A 22,481-nucleotide genomic window follows, 5' to 3' on the forward strand; every position below is an offset into this window, starting at 1 on the left:
CATACACTGTTGGGGCAGAATAGTAATAATTGGATTTGGATCAAATGTGCATGTGTAATATAATAATTATTTATTCTTAGTCATGCTGAGCTATTTTAAATGAATGTTCTGCTGTGTGAGTTTGGGTCACCTTCTGATTTGGAAGTCTGTGCTGGATCTGTGACCCTTCTGCTAGCTGCCAGTTGGTTCCATAATGAACCAACAAATTGCGCCTGCGGTGACCGAAATCTAGATGGCAGTAGGCTATCAAGTATCATTGAAAGCAGGCCACTGTGAATTTAGAACCAAAACCAACACACATTCACAAGTTTGCGATTGTGAAAGAAAGTAAAGCGCAGATCGAAGCACATCTCCAAACCTAACGGTGCCTATTTACTATAATAGTTCATAGTTGTGTTTGTTTTACGATGCAAATAAATCACAACATAATTGGTTGAATGTTGAAACATCACTGTAGCAACCCATCAGAACAGGAAGTAAGGGAACCATACGGGAACGAGCACCGGTATTACAGCAACAGTTGTCAGTCCGCTCTTCGGTCTGATGGATACAGTCTCGTCCTCGTCGCTCGCGGCTGCCAACACGGAGCATAACGTTTACTGAGCTCTGTACGACAGATTTAGACGGTGCTTTTTCAGTTTGTTAATCCATGAATGCAATTCGAATTTGACTCCGTCGCTAATCCAAGACCGTGGTTGATGGAAACCTAATAGCCTAACTTCAGGTTGGTGAATTCACATTTCCATTCAATAAATTACTGGCTATGTAACAAGCTATCATTGATCGAATTGTTTAAATAAAATAGGGGCTATTGGTTATTTAAAATATCGTAGGCTAATATAACAGACCTACTTTCTAAATGCCATATTATGCAGCCTATAGCCTATCATTATTTTATCTCACCCCTCACTCAAAGTTTAGGTGTTATTTAGGATAGCCTACTGTTGTGACGGAGACGCCATACAGTAAACTAGCCTATGTTTCTGGTTTAAACAGTCACTGAGTTATAGCCTCCTCTGTAGCCTACCTGTCGACTTGTCAAACTATAAATAGTTCATAATCAGGGGTCTTTTTCCAGCATATCACAGAACAGGACGGGCCGGAGTTTCTGCGATCCTATCATACCGCATACAACGTCGCGTTTCTCTGTGTCAAATCTGTGTCATGCGTACAGATTTACTGTCCATTCAATGCACATTTTTAGTCTTGTATTATGGGATGTCTCTTTCTACTGGGCTTCCATTTGTCAAGCAAATATTAATCGGCTGTGTGTGTGTGTGTTTACAGTGTGTGATATCCATCACTTCTCTCACACTGCCAGGGGTTGTTTTATAGAACCGCTCAAATTTTCCTTCAGGGAATGAATGAAGTGAGTGTGTTTTCCATGACGTCTAGGCTAGGCTAGGCTAGGCAGTGGAGGCATAAAGCCATGGGGCCAGTCTGTGTGTTTCAGGCATGGTTGTGTGTTTCAGGCATGGTTGTGTGTTTCAAGTTTATCTGGTGTAAAAGTACAGTACGCTGGAATGCTTGGTCCTACGGATGTGATATGGTGTGTGTGTGTGTGGTGTGTGTTTGTATGTAATGTGTGTGTGTGTGTGTGTTTGAATATCTGATGTAGATGTGTACACATGATTTGTTTGTGTGGGTGTCAAATTGTGTGCTCCCCATGTTTCTGGGAGATGGTGCCCGTCTTCTCTGAGGGTCTAGGTTGGTTATAGATGCTGATCGGACGGCATTTTGCGTTTACAAATAAAGTTTGAGGTTTGATGGTCGATCCCTGTGTTCTGGAGCACGTCTCATGTCGTGTCGTCTCCAGGGGAACGAGGAGCACATTCTCTCTGCCCCCTGGAACCGCTGGCTCAAACCTGCTGACACAGAGGATGTGATTCATGGGGGGAAACGTTGGAAACATGTGGAGATGGTTAGATGGTGTGATTTGGAAGGTTGGAGAGGGGGAGAGAGAGAGTTCCAGTGATGTTGGAGTGAAGTGTTTAGAGTGTTTCATATACTGCGTGCATGTGTTACGTAAACAGTGTTGTGTGTAAGATTTAACGTGTGTATGAGTTACATATATAGTGTGTTACTTATACAGTGTTTGTGTAGAGTGCGTGTTTGCGAATGACTTACTAGCCCGAGTCATAATAATAATGCCCTGTACTGCATTTATACAATTTTAGCTTGTCTTTCTCGCACATCTGTAATTTGTAAGTCCCTACCTCATTTTGTATTTTGTGCCTTGTATTTCTGTGTAACGGCCCACCTGGTTAAAGGTTTTATTATTATTATTGTAATGTGTGTGTGTGTTCCTCCTGGGCCCTTGCAGGTCATGGTCCAGCAAACTGTGCTGCTGAGGGGAGGAGGAAGAAACGGAGGAAGAGGAGAGCAGTGAGTGTGTGTGTGTGTGTGTGATGACAGCCATGGCAGATCTACCATCAGGTCTACTGGAGGCTTGTGTGGTGGTCGGAGCTTCCAGCGACAAACTGCAAGAACTCTACCAGGTACGACACCTCACACACACACACACACACACACACACACACACACACACACACTTGAACAACCTCGTTTGTTTAGTCACATCCTGTTCAAATATGACCCAGGGGCAAACTTAACAAATCAAATGTGAGAAACTTGAACTCTAGAACTGAGAAGGTTTGTAGTTTATGAAACTGTGTGTGTGTATGTATGGTGTTTTTGTGTATTGTGTGTGTGTGTGTGTATCCTCAGTTACACAAGCAGGGCAAGGTGAAAGAGCTCCCCCAGCTGGAGGCAGAGGTACTGCAGGTCTACGCCCCGCCCTTCGTTGTCAAGGAAACCGGCGGCGAGGCGGGAGACCACGCCTTCAGCCGGGTCCAGAGGAGGCGAAGCTTCATCAAGAAGAAGAGGGAGCGGCCGGCCCCGTCCAACGGACAACCGGCCAATCACGGGGGGGCCACGGAGGATATCAGCGTTCCGAAAGACATTGACCTCATCGCTCTGCCACAGCTTTGTTTCCCTGGTAACAGCCTTCCCTACACCCCTTACCCCTACACCCCTACACCCCTAACTCCTACACTCTTGACCCCCACGTCTTTATCCCCTAGTGTTTTAGAATGTTGTGTGTGTTTTTGTATTGTACTCTAAAGGACTTTAAAAACCAATCTGAATCCCTATTCGACCAAAAATACATCCTTTACCTCGCCCCCCAAAGTTAGACGATAAAAAGAGTTCAGGTGGACTTGATTTAACATTTGGTGCGCCACCAAAGGCTGCACTGCAGTAATAACCCCTTGCTCCCTGGAGCCCGTAAGGGGAACATTTTAGCCTATCACAGCTGTCAAATGAGTCACGCTCCGATCATTTGATGTCATCCATGCCACCTAAGGCATGTTGGCGTGGATTCTGCAAAACGTGCCATGGAGGTAGGTGTTGAAAGGTTAGGGTGTGTCAGGAGGTGATGCCTGGAGGAAGAGTGACGGTGCTCCTCCTAACATGGTTCTTTTCAGAGATTGGAATCTATTTCCAAAACCACAATTCGAATACAGGCCATCCATCAGTCAACCAAGGTACGTTTATTTATAGAGCTATATACCATGTATAACACAAGGGCTTCCATTACATAAATGTTCAGGTTGTTTGAAACACAAGAGGTTAGCGCACTCATGTCTACTGTGTTACCTTGACTCAACACAGGATTGTTTTATGTTAGGAAATCCGTCATTAACCACAGTCAAGGTCTGGACGGGTCGCTGATGGGAAACTGTGACTGTTCCCTAAAGACCTGTCTCATCTCGCCATACTGTACACAACCCACATCTTGGAGTCAGTCTCACCGACTTCCAGATTATTTGCGAGAGCAAAATACTAAATGATTGTAATTTTGCGAGTGTTACTCCCGTGCCATAGCTTGTACCCTAGAGCGTTAGCTGGTACCGCTGTGCCTTTGCGGTTCCTTGCTCGCGCTCTACGTGTTTCATTGTAAGGATTCTCTTTCCCTATTGGCCAGGCGGTCTTCAGATAACCAATGAGCAGAAAGAAGATTCGTATCACTTCCTGGTCTTCACAGACGTGTTGGGCAGCAGAACTCATGGAGTGGTTGTCCAGTACTACAGACCTATACAGGTACAACTTCTCCTTATGGTTCAGAACTACACACCTGTACAAGTACAAAAGCCATCTCCCCACTTTACTGACAGTTTGTGATTGGTTAGTTAAGCTGCTTTCCCATTGGCTGTTTGGTGTCAGGAGGGCGGGATCCAGAACGGCCAACGTTCGTCCTCCAAGTCCCGCCTGTACGCTTCGTACGCAGTGTGTGTCATCTCTAAGTACCCCTACTACAACGCTCTGAGGGACTGCCTCTCCTGGTGAGCACACACACACACACACACTCACAGAGACACCATCACACACCCCTTCTCTCTCACACACACTCAAATGCTGACTGACTGACTGGGTGAGACACGGTCTCTGTGAGGCTGGTTCGTGTGTGTCTGTGTGAGTGAGAGAGGGAGAGAGAGGGGGAGAGAGGGACAGAGAGAGAGAAAGTCTCACAGCGGTCTGCCCGTCTCTGTGCAGCTTGCTGGGCCATCTGAAGCCAGGCTGGACGTGTGACTGTGAGGAGAAGGTGAAGGAGTTCTCAGCCACACTGACCCTGGTCCCCATCCCTCCCCCTGGACATCTGCATGTGGTCAGTACCACACACACACACACACACACATCACACCTTATCTTAGGTTTGGTTATCATAAGCCCATCAGAAGAGTTGCTTCCTTAATAAAACAATAGCAATGTTCGTAGGAACAAATATGTTTTCAAATAGCTCTTCAGGGCAAGATGATTTATTATTGACAGTGCAAAAAGTGAAAAATAGAAAAAAGTCAAATGAAGGTACACAGACTGTGATGAAGGCACAATGACCAAACGTGTTCTGGTCCAAAACAAAAGTCCCACAAAGGAGTACTGTTCCCCTCCTGTCCCAAATGAACCTCCCCTTTACACTCCTCCCAACCCCACACACATTCTGTGGAGTTACACACTCTGGGCGCCAAACAGCACAGGAAGGGACACTGCCCTTCATTCCCTGGACACGACAGGGGAACACGTCATGTTGTTGACGTGGAAACACCATGTCATGGAGGAAAAACAGTGATTTTGTAATTGGAGTTTTTCAGGGGGAAAAATCTTTGTGGTTCTACAGTGACCAGTTAACTCCCTGCAGTTCTCACACACACACACACACACACACACACACAATCCAGGCTCCAAGGCAAGGCAGTGACAAGATATGGGGCCCATACGCCAAGTAACAAAGCAATTAATTAAAGAACTAAGGAAACCAACAAGAGAAATACTGTATTGAGTTGTGTCAGTCGCTAGGTCAGTGGTGTAGGTGAGTGTATGAGTGAGTCGTCAATGTGTAGAGTGTTGCCTGGTGTAGGCAACAGATCCAACAGCCACAAGAAGGTCTTCACAGGATGGATGAGTCGAAATATTCACGCCCACGTCGGTCGCAAGTTGTCGATTGGAGGAAGAGTAGCAGAATTCCTGTTGATGATTGGCTGATAAGAGTGTGAGACAGGGAAGTCCTTCCGGTAAGGCCCTGTCTGTCACGGAGAGAGAGAGAGAGAGAGAGAGAGAGAGAGAGAGACGGAATGGAGAAGACGTTAATGTGTTCTTCCTGGTGGCTGTGCAGGTGTTCAACATGAAGCCTCTCCAGGTGGTTCTGCCCTCCAGGGAGGACCAAGAGCGACCTGCTGTGGACCTGGACCTGCACCTGGCCTTCCTCTGCTTCAGGCCTGAACAGCTGCTACAGGTGAGTTCAGCCTGGCCCGGAGGAGCATAGCTTAGCCTAGCCCAGAGTGGCAAAGAATTGCATAGCTTATCTTAGTGTAGCCTAAAGTAGTATAGAGGGGCATCCCAGCCTAACCATGGGTAGCATAGCCTAGCCTAGCCTAGAGTAGCATAGAGTGGTCTAGAGCAGCATTGCCTAGCTTAAAATAGCATAGACTAGCATAGCATAGAGAAGCATATCTTAGCCTAGCTTAGAGTAGCCCAGAGTAGCATCTTAGCCTAGCCTAACCTAGACGAGCAGAATTGACCCTAACCTAGCATAGCATAGTTTAGCGTGATATAGCCTAGCCTAACCTAGCCTGTGTATTGCTCCAGGTGCTGGCCAGCCTGCTGACGGAGCAGAGGGTCGTGTTGTTCTCCAGCGACTGGTCCCGGCTGACCCTGGTGTCCGAGGCCCTGCTGCTCTTCCTGCACCCCCTGTCCTGGCAGCACCCCTATGTGCCCGTCCTCTCCTGCCAGATGCTGGACTTCGTCATGGCGCCCACTGCCTACCTGATGGGATGCCACCTGCAGCACTATGAAGAGGTGGCAGCGGTGAGTCTCTACTGGATTGGACTCTGCTCTAATGCTCCTTACTGTTACTCTTTAGTACTCTACTCTAGTCTACTCTAGTATACTCTACTCTACTTTGTTCTTACTGTACAGTGCTTCTATCTATTCTACTTTGCCGGGCTCTGCTCTATTCTGCTGAGACAGTGAGAGGGCTTTCAGCAGCCAGCTGGATGAGATGATGACATCAGTGATGACTGTGTGCGTGTGTGTTCCTGCTCAGAGAGGAGAGGGAATGTCTGGAGTAGTGATGGCTAAGCTGACTCTGGAGCCTGACTCATCACTCACTCACACACACACACACACACACTAAGGGATGTATGTGCTTTGTCTAGGTTCAGCTGAGCTCACTGGACCTCCTGGTCTATTGTTTCCCACGGTGATAGTGACAGGGTCATTATGGGATGAGGAAGGGTATTGTTTCTGTTCATCCCCTGGGCTTGCCGTGTGTTATCTGGTGAGGGGTGTGTGGCTAATGTTTGTAAGTGTGTGTGTGTGTGTGTGTGTGTGTGTGTGTGTGTGAGATAGGAGACTGAGGACCTGGTCCTAGTGAACATAGATGAGGGGATGGTGGCGTGCAGCTGCTCAGAGACACTGGACCTGCCCGCCGTGCCTGTTGCAGCCAGGGACTGCTTCATCTCCCGGTACACACACACCCCACACACACACACCATACACACATACCACACACACATATCTATATACACACGCACAGACACACACAGGAAGTGTATGTGTGGACTACATCATATATATATGTGTGTCTATGCATGTGTGTTTATGTGTACATGTGTGTGTGTTTGTGCGTGCAGGGTGGGCACCCTCCAGATGCACTACGACCTGGAGCGGTGCCACCAGGGCGCCAGCACAGACGTAAACGAGCAGCGCTCCCGGCGCAGAGCCTGGCAGAGGAGGCTCAACGCCCAGATACTGAACATCACCCTGGAGCTCATCGTCAACATCTTCAGGTACACACTGCAGATTCCCTCTATACAGGAAGTCTAACTGACCCCTCAGGAACCCTACACAAAGACTAACCATACAGGAAGTCTAGCTTACGCTACAGTCTATCTACAGTCTCCTACAAGTCTATTTAACCCTACAGGAAGTTGAACTAACCTTACAGGAAGTTTACGGGTGGTGTAACTGACCCTACAGGAAGTGATGTTGTAATGATGTGTCCCCAGGCAGGTCCAAGAGCATCTGAACTACGAACATCGAGTGTTTAACAGTGAGGAGTTCCTCAGGAGTAGAGAGCCTGCTGAACAGCCCTTCTACCGCAAGGTGCACACACACACACACACACACGTCGACCACACACACGCCCACACCACACATATGTGCACTAACCATGCACATGTGTTCCTGTGTGTGTGTGTGTGTGTGTATAGGTGCTGGACACACACATCTTCCACTCCTTCCTGAGGGATCGTCTGAACAGAAAGATGGACGCCTTCACTCGGCTTGAGCTCAGCTCACGGACAGAGGCGTACAGGTACACACACACCCTCATCCACACACACACACACACCATTATACTGTATATATACACACAAATACACACCCTCATCCACACACACCATTATACTGTATACATACGCACAAACACACACCCTCACATACCCAAACACACACCCTTAGATAAAAATACACACACAAACATCCTGATATATACACTGTCACGGCCCCGTGTCGCCCCCCCAGACTGCGTGCGATGACGGAGTCGCCCCGCCGGCCCACCATGCAGGAGGTGGCCCGCTCCTACACCAGCCCAGACACCCGGCTCAGCAGCAAGCTGGGCCACAGCATGCCCAACCTGGCAGGAGCCAGCCCCCCCACACTGCCCTTCAGACACGCCTCCCTCAAGAAGGTCAACCCCGACAGCGGTGAGGCCCGGGGCGAGGCCTCACTTCCTGTTTCTCCTCGGTGTGGTCTCTGATTGTGTTTCTGAAGCCCTCCTTTCTTCTCCTCTCCCTCTCTCTCTCCTCTCTCTCTCTCTCTCTCTCTCTCTCCTCTCTCTCCTCTCCTTTCTTCTCTCCTCTCCCTCTCTCTCTCCTCTCTCAGGACTGAAGATTCTCCAGAAACCCGTCAAGATATTCCGTCTCCCAGAGTTCCCTCCCCCGCTGGCGTACCACTACGTTCAGAACTACTACTCAGAGATGATCGCTCTGCTGGGGAGGGCCATCAACGCTGCCCCGCCCGAGGACTCCGCCCTTCTGGCCAGGTGTGTGTGTGTGGGGGGGTTCCGACGTGTGTGTGGGTTGGGGTCTCTGCCCACCTCGCCGTTATAGGCCCTCAGAAACACAAGCAGAACTAAACATGTGTAGCTAAACACAGCTACTCCTGCGGTACCACAGCTACGCGTCTAGCGACGAGCTAAATCCCTTGGGCAGAGAAGCGTTGCGTGACGCCACAAATCTCCCCCCCCCCCCCAGGTATCACTACCTCAGGGGCCTGGTGTGCTCCGTGGCCGGACGTCGCCTCGACGCCCTGGACGATTTCCAGACGCTCTACAAGACGGACACAGACATCTTCCCCGCCGCGCTGGTCACCGCGCTGGTCGACTCGCTCCCGGAGGCGGAGCGGGGGCAGACGGAGCGCCGGCCGGAGCTCCAGCGCCTCATCAGCCGCGTCAAGAGGGACACGGAGCAGGAGCGCGCCCTCCACGGCGACCAGGGGGCCGTCAAGCGCTTCCAGCTGCCGAAAAAGCACATGCACCTGGAGCAGTTTGTGAGGCATGTGCAGGAGTCTGGCATCGTCAAGGACCAGGGCACCATCCTCAGGCTGTTTGATGCCCTCACTGTAGGTAAGGATGGAGTCACTACTGGCACCGGGCCCATAGAGACACTCATACATATAGAGTTACTGTAGGGGTAGATACTCATAGATATAGAGTTACTGTTAGAGTAGTCACTCATAGATATAGAGTTACTGTTAGAGTAGATACTCATAGATATAGAGTTACTGTTAGAGTAGACACTCATACATATAGAGTTACTGTAGGGGTAGATACTCATAGATATAGAGTTACTGTTAGAGTAGACACTCATAGATATAGAGTTACTGTTAGAGTAGACACTCATACATATAGAGTTACTGTAGGGGTAGATACTCATACATATAGAGTTACTGTAGGGGTAGATACTCATAGATATAGAGTTACTGTTAGAGTAGATACTCATAGATATAGAGTTACTGTTAGAGTAGACACTCATAGATATAGAGTTACAGTTAGAGTAGACACTCATAGATATAGAGTTACTGTTAGAGTAGATACTCATAGATATAGAGTTACTGTTAGAGTAGACACTCATAGATATAGAGTTACTGTTAGAGTAGATACTCATAGATATAGAGTTACTGTTAGAGTAGATACTCATAGATATAGAGTTACTGTTAGAGTAGACACTCATACATATAGAGTTACTGTAGGGGTAGATACTCATAGATATAGAGTTACTGTTAGAGTAGACACTCATACATATAGAGTTACTGTAGGGGTAGATACTCATAGATATAGAGTTACTGTTAGAGTAGATACTCATAGATATAGAGTTACTGTTAGAGTAGACACTCATAGATATAGAGTTTCTGTTAGAGTAGACACTCATACATATAGAGTTACTGTAGGGGTAGATACTCATACATATAGAGTTACTGTAGGGGTAGATACTCATAGATATAGAGTTACTGTTAGAGTAGATACTCATAGATATAGAGTTACTGTTAGAGTAGACACTCATAGATATAGAGTTACAGTTAGAGTAGACACTCATAGATATAGAGTTACTGTTAGAGTAGATACTCATAGATATAGAGTTACTGTTAGAGTAGACACTCATAGATATAGAGTTACTGTTAGAGTAGATACTCATAGATATAGAGTTACTGTTAGAGTAGATACTCATAGATATAGAGTTACTGTTAGAGTAGACACTCATACATATAGAGTTACTGTAGGGGTAGATACTCATAGATATAGAGTTACTGTTAGAGTAGATACTCATAGATATAGAGTTACTGTTAGAGTAGACACTCATAGATATAGAGTTACTGTTAGAGTAGACACTCATACATATAGAGTTACTGTAGGGGTAGATACTCATACATATAGAGTTACTGTACGGGTAGATACTCATAGATATAGAGTTACCGTTAGAGTAGATACTCATAGATATAGAGTTACTGTTAGAGTAGATACTCATAGATATAGAGTTACTGTTAGAGTAGACACTCATAGATATAGAGTTACTGTTAGAGTAGATACTCATAGATATAGAGTTACTGTTAGAGTAGACACTCATAGATATAGAGTTACTGTTAGAGTAGATACTCATAGATATAGAGTTACTGTTAGAGTAGTCACTCATAGATATAGAGTTACTGTTTGAGTAGATACTCATACATATAGAGTTACTGTTAGAGTAGTCACTCATAGATATAGAGTTACTGTTAGAGTAGACACTCATAGATATAGAGTTACTGTTAGAGTAGTCACTCATAGATATAGAGTTACTGTTAGAGTAGTCACTCATAGATATAGAGTTACTGTTAGAGTAGACACTCATAGATATAGAGTTACTGTTTGAGTAGATACTCATACATATAGAGTTACTGTTAGAGTAGTCACTCATAGATATAGAGTTACTGTTAGAGTAGATACTCATAGATATAGAGTTACTGTTAGAGTAGTCACTCATAGATATAGAGTTACTGTTAGAGTAGATACTCATAGATATATGTAAACTATCCACTGGTTACGGTGCCTGTGAAGGTTGGGGCACACAAACAATCTGGACTCTTCTCATGCTTCGAAAACTGCTAAACTGTTGTAAGCCTGAATAGTATCAAACATAATATTACTGACTTGACAATAACAGTAATGTCAGGTTTTTGGACCCGACAGGGAGAGGAGGAATTCATGGGATTGTGGTCAGCAAACCAAGTTTTTGTGATTGTTCCTCCAAAGGTTATTCTGATCGGAACATGAAGATCAAGTCACTTCAACAATAATCACCAGAAATGGTTTTGAAATCTCTTGTGTTCCTGTCACTTCAGATGACAGGCTGCTTATCTCAACCAACCAGTCTGACAACTTGACTCTCAGATTTTGCCAGCTGGTTTTGGAATCTTGGAAGTCAGGTCAACATTCCATCTCAGATGAGACGATTCCAGGTCCAATCAGACTGTGTGTGCGTGACCTCAGCTGGAGTTTACTGTAGTGTTCAACACTTAAAGGGTTCAGTGTTGCGTAGTCTGGGAATTACCCCACTGATTTCTATGAGTCATTCTGCTCCTCTCCTACCCCCCCCCCCCCCCCCCCACGCCTCCCAGATGATGTGGAGGGGGCTGGCTCCCAGTCTGTCTTTTATCTTGACTCCAACCTGGAGGGTAAGATCTTTTCATTCCCCCCCCACGTAGTGTGTGCTGTGGTGTTTGGTCCTTACCTCACGTGTGTGTGTGTGTGTGATGGCGTTCATGTGTGCGTGTTCACCTCACTATCCACCATTCCAAGGAGTTTCTGTATTCGTGTGTTCTGTATTTACACTGGTTCTCTGTCTGTTGACACTTGGTAACAAAGACAGAACATAAACACAGCTACAGATACGACACACACATATATGGACACCCAGCTACACACCCAGCTACAATCAAAGCTCAACTCTCCACCCAGGAATGTAAAGACAGCTACTAGACGTTTCTGTTAGAACAGAGAGTTCTCTGGTTAATCATTCCCTCACTGCTGCCAGAGAACCTTCTTCGAGAGGGGGAGGGAGGAAGAGAGGGGTGGGAGGGAAAGCAAGGGAGAGGATGGGGGGAGGGAGGGACAGAGAAGAGGTAGGGAGGGAGATAGTAGTCTTATCATCAGCATGTGTGTGCAACATTCCTCACGCATTCCACACACTGTTTACGTTTGACACACTGAGGGTGTGACTGAGTGTGTGTGTGTGCGTGTGTGTGTAGGAAAATAATTGTTGTGCCTTTGCGATAGTGTGTGCGTGTGTTTGTGTGTGAATTATCGTTGTGTCAATATCTCCAGTGAATTACAACGTGCTGTAGAAGGATGTTGTTGTAGAGTCGGTTGTTCCTTCCTGTCCAAGAACTGGCTGACCAATAGGGTGCCAGTCAACTGTGGTAGACCCATAAGCATTAGTAATGAGGTATGTGTGTAAAGATTGGTTTGTGTTTCTACGTGAGTACTTGTGTGCACGGGCATGTGTGTGTATGTGTGCGTTTGTGAATGTTACGTGTGTGTGTGTGTGTCCAGGCCAGCAGAAACAGGTGGACCCGGAGCTGTTCCGCGTGTTCTACACCTTCTGGAAGGAGACGGAAGCGGAGGCCCAGGAAGTGGCGCTCCCTGCCGGCGTGGTGGAGCAGCTGGAGGCTAGCGAGTGCGTGTTCAAGCTCTCCTCCTCCGTCAAGACGTCCCGCGGCGTGGGCAAGATCGCCATGACGCAGCGCAGGCTCTTCCTGCTCACCGGAGGACGGCCCGGCTTCCTGGAGATCACCAAGTTCAGGGATATCGAGGTGAGAGGGCCGGCCGGGACTACTTCCTGTATGGTGTGCTTGTGTGAAGGTTTGTGCGTGTGTGTGTGTCTGTGTTTGTGTGTGTGTGTGTGAAGGGGTGCGTGTGTTTCACAAGGAGAGTGTTCCTGGGTGTGAAGGTGTGTCTGAGGATGTGTGAAAGTATGTGTGTTCCTGTGTCTGTGTCAGGAGGTGAAGGTGTGTGTGTGTGAAGGTGTGTGTGTGTGTGTGTGTGTGTGTGTGAAGGTCTGTGTGCTCCTGTGAGTGTGAAGGTCTGTGTGAAGGTGTGTGTTCCTGTGTTTGAAACTGTGTGTGTGTCAGGAGGTGAAGATCTCTTCGGCTGCGTTTCTGCTGCTGCGGATCCCCACCCTGAGGATCCGCTCTCTGGGCAGGAAGGTGGTGTTCGAGGCCAACCTGAAGGGCGAGTCCGAGCTGTGGAACCTCATGGTGAAGGAGATGTGGGGTGGACGCAAGATGGCCGACGAGCACAAGGTCCGTGTGTGGGAGGGGAGGGAGGGAGGTGTGTGTGTGTGTATGGGAGAGGAGGGAGGGGTTTGTGTGTGTGTGTGGGAGAGGAGGGAGGGGTTTGTGTGTGTGGGTGGGAGGGAGAGGAGGGAGGGGTGTGTGTGTGTGGGAGAGGAGGGAGGGGTTTGTGTGTGTGGGTGGGAGGGAGAGGAGGGAGGGGTGTGTGTGTGTGGGAGAGGAGGGAGGGGTTTGTGTGTGTGGGTGGGAGGGAGAGGAGGGAGGGGTGTGTGTGTGTGGGAGAGGAGGGAGGGGTTTGTGTGTGTGGGTGGGAGGGAGAGGAGGGAGGGGTGTGTGTGTGTGGGAGAGGAGGGAGGGGTTTGTGTGTGTGGGTGGGAGGGAGAGGAGGGAGGGGTGTGTGTGTAATGACTCTTATTGAGAGACTTGTTGCTCTTGTTGGTTAGTTGTAACTGATTTAAAATTCTTGTGCTCGCTGTGAAATATTTTTACTGTTGCTCGTTGTTATGATCAGTGACCTATGCACTTTTGTAAAGCTCTCTCTTGGAAGTCGCTTTGGATAAAAGCGTCTGCTAAATGAATACATGTAAATGTAATGTAGGCGTTTTATAGAGGAAGCTGTTTGGACTGGGTCCAGCATGAACAACAGAAAACACGCCATCGAAACTCCCCCTGCTATTGGCATGTCACACACACACACACACACCACTGTTCTATGGTATATGAAGCGTGTGGAATGTGGAGCCTCATCTATATGCATCTACACATGAATAACCAGGATTTACCTCTGTCTCCCTACACTCCCCCCCCCTCTCTCTTTCACTCCCTCCCACCCCCACCCAGGACCCCCAGTTCATGCAGCAGGCCCTGACTAACTCTCTGCTCATGGATGCAGTGGTGGGCTGCCTGCAAAGCACCAGGGCCATCTACGCTGCCTCCAAACTAGCCTACTTTGACAAGATGAAGACAGAGGGTACACACACACACACACACACACGCTCACGCCCACACACTTTGTTTACACTCAACCAAACAAAGCCGGCATAAGGCCACTCCATGAGTGATTTTACATGGCAGGCCTGCGTTCCAGAATCAGTGTGGTTATTAGTGTGTGTAGTCCCAACACGCTGGTTGTCCCTTTTACACAGACATGATTCAGCTCTGTGACTGCCTCCACTGCCGGCTTAATGCTGGTTCAACAATGACCCCCCATTCTGTGTTCGTAACTTTGACACAGAACTGTGAGGCGGCGTAGAGGCGCACAATAGCCTTGAACAGGCTGTGTAAGAGGAGCTTCACTGGCATTCTCATTGTCAGTCTGGGTGTAATGTTCTTACTGCAGGGAATGGTCTTCAATCTGACCTAAAAGTGCCTTGCTATGTAGGTATCTGCATTGTTTAGAGATGCAACACACAGGAATACATTGCCTGCTAATCTGGACTGACCTGTCCTTTATGTGCGTGTGTGTGTGTGTGACGTGTGTTTGCGTGTGCGTGCGTGTAGTACCAATGATGGTTCCCAAAACCACGGCAGAGACTCTGAAGCACAAGATCAACCCCTCCCTGGATCTGACCTCCGCACAGGCTGTGGATGTTCTACTCTACACACCAGGTACACACACACACACACACACACACACCAGGTACAAACACACACTCATAAACACCAGGTACTCACACACACACACTCATACACACCAGGTACACACACACACTCGTACACAAACACACACATTAACACACTTGCACACGCACGCACAAAAGCTAGGAGGAGAGGGGGGGAATCTGTGTACAGTATGTGTCTGTGTCACGCGCACGCATACATACATACACAGGCACATACTGTACACACTCTTTACATTCTGAGCGGCGGCGCCCGCGAGGATGGCAAGATCGCCATGTGGAAAGTGGAGTAATCAGTGCAGAACCATGTGTTTCACTACATGCATTCCACTTCCTCTTTACAGCCCAGTTACCCAACCTCTCCTCCACCCGAATCTCCTTCCTCTGGCCCCTTCTCCGGTTCAAACTCTTTCATCTACTCATATTATTTCTCCCCCTCTCCTCCTTTCTCTTCCTCTCCTCCTCCTCCTCTTCCTCTCCTCCTTCTATAAGTTTCAGAGGTGGTAGTTACTGGAAGGTTGTTTATTAGAAAGATGTGTTTCCTTTGAGGCGTCTATCTAGCTCCAGGGGTTGGCTTGAACCAGCCATGCTAGTTAGCTGCTAGCATATGTGGATCTGTAGTGAGAGAACCAGCCATGCTAGTTAGCTGCTAGCATATGTGGATCTGTAGTGAGAGAACCAGCCATGCTAGTTAGCTGCTAGCATATGTGGATCTGTAGTGAGAGAACCAGCCATGCTAGTTAGCTGCTAGCATATGTGGATCTGTAGTGAGAGAACCAGCCATGCTAGTTAGCTGCTAGCATATGTGGATCTGTAGTGAGAGAACCAGCCATGCTAGCTAGCTGCTAGCATATGTGGATCTGTAGTGAGAGAACCAGCCATGCTAGCTAGCTGCTAGATAGCTGTGGTTCTGTAGGGAAAGTTGGAACAGTCCTGTTGGTAGTTTTCGAGAACAACTGAGAGTAGACAGGAACACAGAGAGACATTCAAGTCCCACGTCTGAATGTAGGTCACACACAAGTTTTTGGATGCCTTCCAGGTCACTCCCACTCCTCTCTTCTCTCTCTCACTCCTTTCTTCCATGCTCTCTTAATTCATTACACTCCCTCACTCACTCCTTTTGAGCAGACCAGCCCCACTCCTCGTGCAACTCCTCCACCTCCTTCCCCCCTCTCTCTCTCTCTTTCCCTCCCTCCTCCCTCCCTTCTTGTGTGTGTAACTACTTAACAGTGTGTGTGTGTGTGTGTCCGTGTGTGTCCTCAGGCCAGCTGGGGGGGGGCGACTCGGAGGGAGACGGGAACCCCAAGCTGTGGGTTGCCCTTAGCAATGGGAAGGTGGTGGTTTTTGACGCAGCCAGCTGGTCCATGCTGCAGACCTGCGTCCAAGCAGGCTCCGCCCCCCTGGTGAGGACACCCTCTGGAGGGAGGGGTGATAGAAGACAGATGTGTGGACAGGGGAAAAGAGAGAGAGAGAGAAGGAGAGGGAGGGTTAGAGAGAGACGGGGAGATCGGAGAAGAGTGTTTTCGATACAGCGAGAGGTGGAGAGTGAGAGGGAGGGGCGGAGTAGGAGAGAGAGAGTTGGAGAGAGACATAAAAAAAGGAACTGAAATTAGATTTACGAGTGACGTTTCCACAAAGTAGCAGCTGCAAGAAAACACCCGACTCAGAAACTGCTGAGTGATTTAGGGATTCCGACTTGAGAGAGCAGATAAAGAGTTCTCCATATACTGTGGTAATTTAGCAGAAGCTTCTACTCAAAAAGAGACATATGGAGGGGGGGGTTATAACGTGTGGCCTTTTGATCTGTAGTCAACTGCTCTACCACTGAGCTATACCCATCCCCACGCTTAACCACTGAGCTATACCCATCCCCATGCTCTACCACTGAGATGTACCCATCCCCACGCTTAACCACTGAGCTATACCCATCCCCATGCTCTACCACTGAGCTATACCCATCCCCACGCTTAACCACTGAGCTATACCCATCCCCATGCTCTACCACTGAGATGTACCCATCCCCACGCTTAACCACTGAGCTATACCCATCCCCATGCTCTACCACTGAGCTATACCCATCCCCACGCTTAACCACTGAGCTATACCCATCCCCACGCTTAACCACTGAGCTATACCCATCCCCACGCTTAACCACTGAGCTATACCCATCCCCACGCTTAACCACTGAGCTATACCCATCCCCACGCTTAACCACTGAGCTATACCCATCCCCACGCTTAACCACTGAGCTGTACCCATCCCCATGCTCTACCACTGAGATGTACCCATCCCCACGCTTAACCACTGACCTATCTCCTAAAGAGATCCCTCGCTGTGGTCAGTTAACGTCTCTGTGTTGAGTCACATGAACCATAATGAGTAGCAGAGGGGTGTAGAATTCCAGACATCTCAGGAGACTACTCAGAGAACTGCCTCTCGTGGCAGCTGAACTATACTATACCACTGTTAAACATGTCTGAAGCCTGAATACTTTGATCATTTTAGTCCTTTTATAATTTAGGTCAGTAAATCAAGTTAAAAATATCAAGTACAATGTTGTTACATTTGAGCATTGTTTATGGTATCATTGTTAGAGTCAACACACATAATACGATTCAATCCACTGTATGAATACTGAGATGGCTAGGATCAAACTGACTGCTGTTGTCCCTGCAGAACTGCATGCTGGGAGTGGACAGTGGGCAGGTGTGGGTGGGCTCCCAGGACTCCGTCATCTACATCATCAGCACGAGGAGCATGTCATGTAACAAGCAACTGACCGACCACCGGGCCGAGGTCACGGGCCTGGCCCTGGGGGAACGCTCCGAGAGATACAGGTGCACGTCACATGACACATCTTACTCATTCAACAAGACAAACAGTGTATTCAGAAAGCACAGTGGGAAATCAAGGATCAGAAGTGTGTAGTTCTAGCAGTATTTCGGTGGTCAGCGTCAAGGAACGATATGTATTTATCAGGTAAGAATGGAGACAATAACATCGACAACACAATACAGTGCAACAATGACATCTCAATAACAACTACAGTATTACTTAGTACAATGCAGCAAGGACAATGCGGCAAGGTAAGAACAAGGTGGATGCATAAGTAGATTACATAAAATCTGTGATGCAAGGGTGCAGGGCGCAGTGGAACAGATTAGAGGCTCAATCCCATTAGTCCCATATACAGTTAGGTCCATAAATATTTGGACATTGACACATTTTTCATCATTTTGGCTCTGTATACCACCACAATGGATTTGAAATGAAACAATCAAGATGTGCTTTAAGTGCAGACTTTCAGCTTTAATTTCAGGGTATTTACATCCAAATCAGGTGAACGGTGTAGGAATTACAACACATTTGATATGTGGCCCCCCCCTTTTTAAGGGACCAAAAGTAATTGGACAATTGGCTGCTCAGCTGTTCCATGGCCAGGTGTATGTTATTCCCTCATGGGAGTTCGTTATTTCATTGACAAGGAGCAGATAAAAGGTCTAGAGTTCATTTCAAGTATGGTATTTGTGTTTGGAATCTGTTGCTGTCAACTCTCAATATGAAGTCCAAAGAGCTGTCACCATCAGTGAAGCAAGCCATCGTTAGGCTGAAAAATCAAAACAAACCTATCAGAGAGATAGCAAAAACATTAGGTGTGGCCAAATCAACTGTTTGGTACATTCTTAAAAAGAAAGAACGCACTGGTGAGCTCAGCAACACCAAAAGACCCGGAAGACCATGGAAAACAACTGTGGTGGATGACAGAAGAATTCTTTCCCTGGTGAAGAAAAACCCCTTCACAACAGTTGGCCAGATCAAGAACACTCTCCAGGAGATAGGCGTATCTGTGTCAAAGTCAAAAATTAAGAGAAGACTTCACCAGAGTAAATACAGAGGGTTCACCACAAGATGTAAACCATTGGTGAGTCTCAAAAACAGGAAGACCAGATTAGAGTTTGCCAAAAAACATCTAAAAGAGCCTGTACAGTTCTGGAACAACATCCTATGGACAGATGAGACCAAGATCAACTTGTACCAGAATGATGGGAAGAGAAGAGTATGGAGAAGGGAAGGAACTGCTCATGATCCAAAGCATACCACCTCATCAGTGAAGCATGGTGGAGGTAGTGTTATGGCGTGGGCATGTATGGCTGCCAATGGAACTGGTTCCCTTGTATTTATCGATGATGTGACTGCTGACAAAAGCAGTAGGATGAATTCTGAAGTGTTTCTGGAAATATTATCTGCTCAGATTCAGCCAAATGCTTCAGAACTCATAGGACGGCGCTTCACAGTGCAGATGGACAATGACCCGAAGCATACTGCGAAAGCAACCAAAGAGTTTTTTAAGGCAAAGAAGTGGAATGTTCTGCAATGGCCAAGTCAATCACCTGACCTAAATCCAATTGAGCATGCATTTCACTTGCTAAAGACAAAACTGAAGGGAAAATGCCCCAAGAACAAGCAGGACCTGAAGACAGTTGCAGTAGAGGCCTGGCAGAGCATCACCAGGGACGAAACCCAGCGTCTGGTGATGTCTATGGGTTCCAGACTTCAGGCTGTCATTGACTGCAAAGGATTTGCAACCAAGTATTAAAAGTGACAATTAGATTTATGATTATGTTAGTTTGTCCAATTATTTTTGGTCCCTTAAAAAGGGGGGGGCCACATATAAAATGTGTTGTAATTCCTACACCGTTCACCTGATTTGGATGTAAATACCCTGAAATTAAAGCTGAAAGTCTGCACTTAAAGCACATCTTGATTGTTTCATTTCAAATCCATTGTGGTGGTATACAGAGCCAAAATGATGAAAATTGTGTCAATGTCCAAATATTTATGGACCTAACTGTATATATATAAAACGTATATTCTCTATATCCCCTCTCTCCCTCCCCTGTGGTTCCGGCGGCAGCCCCAAGGTGGCGTACTCGTGTGGGGCGGACGGCGTGGTGATGGCGTGGGACGTGGCATCCCTGCAAATAAGGAAGAAGTTCCATCTCTCCTGTGACCGTCTGCAGTCCCTGCAGCTCTGCAGGGGGGCGCTCTGGTGCTGTGAGTACCGGGACTAAACTACCTAGATACGACCTCCACACAAACCCTACATGACCTCCACACGACCCCTAAATGAGCTCCACACGACCCCTAAATGAGCTCCACACGACCCCTAAATGAGCTCCACACGACCCCTAAATGAGCTCCACATGACCCCTACATGACCTCCACACGACCCCTAAATGAGCTCCACACGACCCCTAAATGAGCTCCACACGACCCCTAAATGAGCTCCACACGACCCCTAAATGACCTCCACACGACCCCTAAATGAGCTCCACATGACCCCTACATGACCTCTACACAACCACTAAGCAACTGTGTATTGATCACTTAGGTTATTTAAGGTTGCATTGTTTTTATTTACGTTTTGTGTTTTTTAAGTACCTCTCTGCTCTGTTGGGGAAGCCTGGAAATCAAGCATTTCAGAGTCAATAAATGAGCATGTGACCATAAAGTTGGGTGGGTGTGCAGGTGCCAGGGACTGTGTGATGGAGGTTTTGAAGACGGGCAGTGTGAACCGCAGGACGGCTCTGCCAGAGCAGACCAGAGGATCCACATCAGCCTTCAGCTGGCTGCTCATGCTGCCTGAGGTACACCAGCTGGAGGACTGGGGATGTTCACACAAGAATTGAGGGCACTGTTTTTCAAATTAAATGTATTTTGTAATGTAAACTTTTACAGTTTAAAGTCTAAGTTGTGTGTGTGTGTGTGTGTGTGTGTGTGTGTGTGTGTGTGTGCGTAGCTGGAGCAGCTGTGGACGGCGTGTGTGGACTCGGGGGAGGTGTGTGTGTGGCTCCTCACCGAGCTCTCCAAGCCATTCCATAGAATTCTACTCCCAGAATGCACTGGGGTCACCTGCATGATCAGGGTCAAGAACCAGGTAACCTTCCCTCTGCTGAGTCAGTTCACCTTCTGGCTCACATCAGGTTAACTAGCAGGCCTACATAAGGCTAGCTGACAGGCTAACATCAAGCTAACTAGCAGGAGAACATCAGGCTAACTAACAGGCTAGCTATAGATGAATTAAACATTGTCAAGGCCATAGAGGAGGTGTTCTGGTTTTGAACTCTGTGTCCTCCCCGCTGGTGCAGGTCTGGGTGGGGGGCCGGGGCAGGAGCGGGGGGAAGACCCGGGGGAAGACCTTCGTGCTGGACCCAGAGCGCCACCTGGTGGAGAAGGAGCTGGTTGCCCACAACGACACCGTGCAGACGTTGTGCTCCGCGGAAGACCGCTATGTTCTGAGCGGCGCCGCCCGCGAGGATGGCAAGATCGCCATCTGGAAGGTGGAGTAGAGTAGCACAGTAGCCTACTGGTGGCTGAAGGACAGAAACACACTGCCACTGCCCCCTGTTGGCTGAAGGACAGAAACACACTGCTACTGCCCCCTGGTGGTAGGACTAGCACAGCTCAGGGGCAGTGCCGGCAGCAGGGAGAATTTGTACTTCTCAGATATTGCCATGGTAAACTCTTGCTGCTCTTTAAGTGTTTATTCACCTGACTTAGGCCTTATCAGATGTAGGAATGTTTAGATATTGTGTCCAGTGTAACAAAACTACAGACTGTATTTATATATGACTTAGCACTTTACATGGACCCTTTTTATATATTCAAACACTCTTATTGAAACTAAATCTGTTGTAGATGTAGTAATTACATTTTTGTTCAATGTATTTTCTAACCATGTTAAATGAAGGACAATAAAGAACGTTTAATATATTTATTATAGTTTTTTAAAAATATATAATTAGGTGTATAGAAAATTCAGCTGTGTGTTTTAAGGTGACCTTTGACCCCTGGTCACCATGAGGAGGACTGACATGACAGATGTTTGTATTTACCAGCTCATAGACGAAGCACGGGAAGAAATCAAAGTGTATCTGAGCTGAATTGGTAAAACTCTCTCCTCAGTATAAATACCTCTCACCTGCGCCATGGAAGAGCTAGCTTTTCGGTGGCCTAGCTGGTTAAAGCGGTGTTTGTAAAGTTGGTGGTCGCGTTGGCAAGTCAGAGAGCCTGAGTTTGACCAGTACGGATAAAGATCGGGAGGAAGCGACACGGACGAGCACCGTTACATAAACGACTCACATTATATGTACAGCCCTTAAACCCTCAGAGAAGACAAGGAAAAACTCAGAACAAAATGGCAGAAACCTTTGGAAGAACAATTCAGTGAGGGGTACGCCCCCCCTTTTCTCCTCTCCACCCCCCTCTCTCCTCTCCACCCCCCTCTCTCCTCTCCACCCCCGTCTCTCCTCTCCACCCCCCTCTCTCCTCTCCACCCCCATCTCTCCTCTCCATCCTTCTCTCTCCTCTCCACCCCCCTCTCTCCTCTCCACCCCCGTCTCTCCTCTCCACCCCCCTCTCTCCTCTCCACCCCCATCTCTCCTCTCCATCCTTCTCTCTCCTCTCCACCCCCCT

General features: G+C 47.7%; 1 protein-coding gene across 2 annotated transcripts; it reads left to right on the forward strand.

Moving 5' to 3' along the window:
* The first annotated feature begins 508 nt into the window (after positions 1-508).
* dennd3a (DENN/MADD domain containing 3a) lies at positions 509-21,783 on the forward strand. 2 transcript variants are annotated; one of them, XM_062487317.1, is made up of 26 exons: positions 509-724; positions 2,324-2,498; positions 2,728-2,998; positions 3,986-4,101; positions 4,225-4,343; positions 4,555-4,666; positions 5,672-5,791; positions 6,145-6,363; positions 6,907-7,022; positions 7,191-7,346; positions 7,566-7,662; positions 7,770-7,873; positions 8,083-8,264; positions 8,443-8,602; positions 8,814-9,184; positions 11,713-11,769; positions 12,647-12,906; positions 13,225-13,395; positions 14,227-14,356; positions 14,887-14,994; positions 16,269-16,408; positions 17,682-17,842; positions 19,921-20,060; positions 20,535-20,653; positions 20,806-20,943; positions 21,155-21,783. In XM_062487317.1, the coding sequence occupies exons 2-26, from the start codon at positions 2,409-2,411 to the stop codon at positions 21,353-21,355; spliced, it is 3,858 nt and encodes a 1,285-aa protein (XP_062343301.1). In that variant the 5' UTR covers positions 509-724; positions 2,324-2,408; the 3' UTR covers positions 21,356-21,783. The 2 variants fall into 2 exon arrangements, with proteins under 2 accessions (XP_062343301.1, XP_062343302.1); XM_062487318.1 differs by lacking the exon at positions 11,713-11,769 and having other exon boundaries at positions 510-724.
* Positions 21,784-22,481: the final 698 nt, after the last annotated feature.

This window comes from Osmerus eperlanus, chromosome 20 (genome assembly GCF_963692335.1).
Source record: "Osmerus eperlanus chromosome 20, fOsmEpe2.1, whole genome shotgun sequence".
NCBI lineage: Eukaryota > Metazoa > Chordata > Actinopteri > Osmeriformes > Osmeridae > Osmerus > Osmerus eperlanus.

Coding starts and splice junctions, on each gene's coding strand:
- dennd3a (XM_062487317.1), top strand. CDS start 2,409: ATGACAGCCATGGCAGATCTACCATCAGGTCTACTGGAGGCTTGTGTG. Junction 4,102..4,224: donor AGTACTACAGACCTATACAG/GTACAACTTCTC, acceptor GTTTGGTGTCAG/GAGGGCGGGATCCAGAACGG. Junction 11,770..12,646: donor TCTTGACTCCAACCTGGAGG/GTAAGATCTTTT, acceptor GTGTGTGTCCAG/GCCAGCAGAAACAGGTGGAC.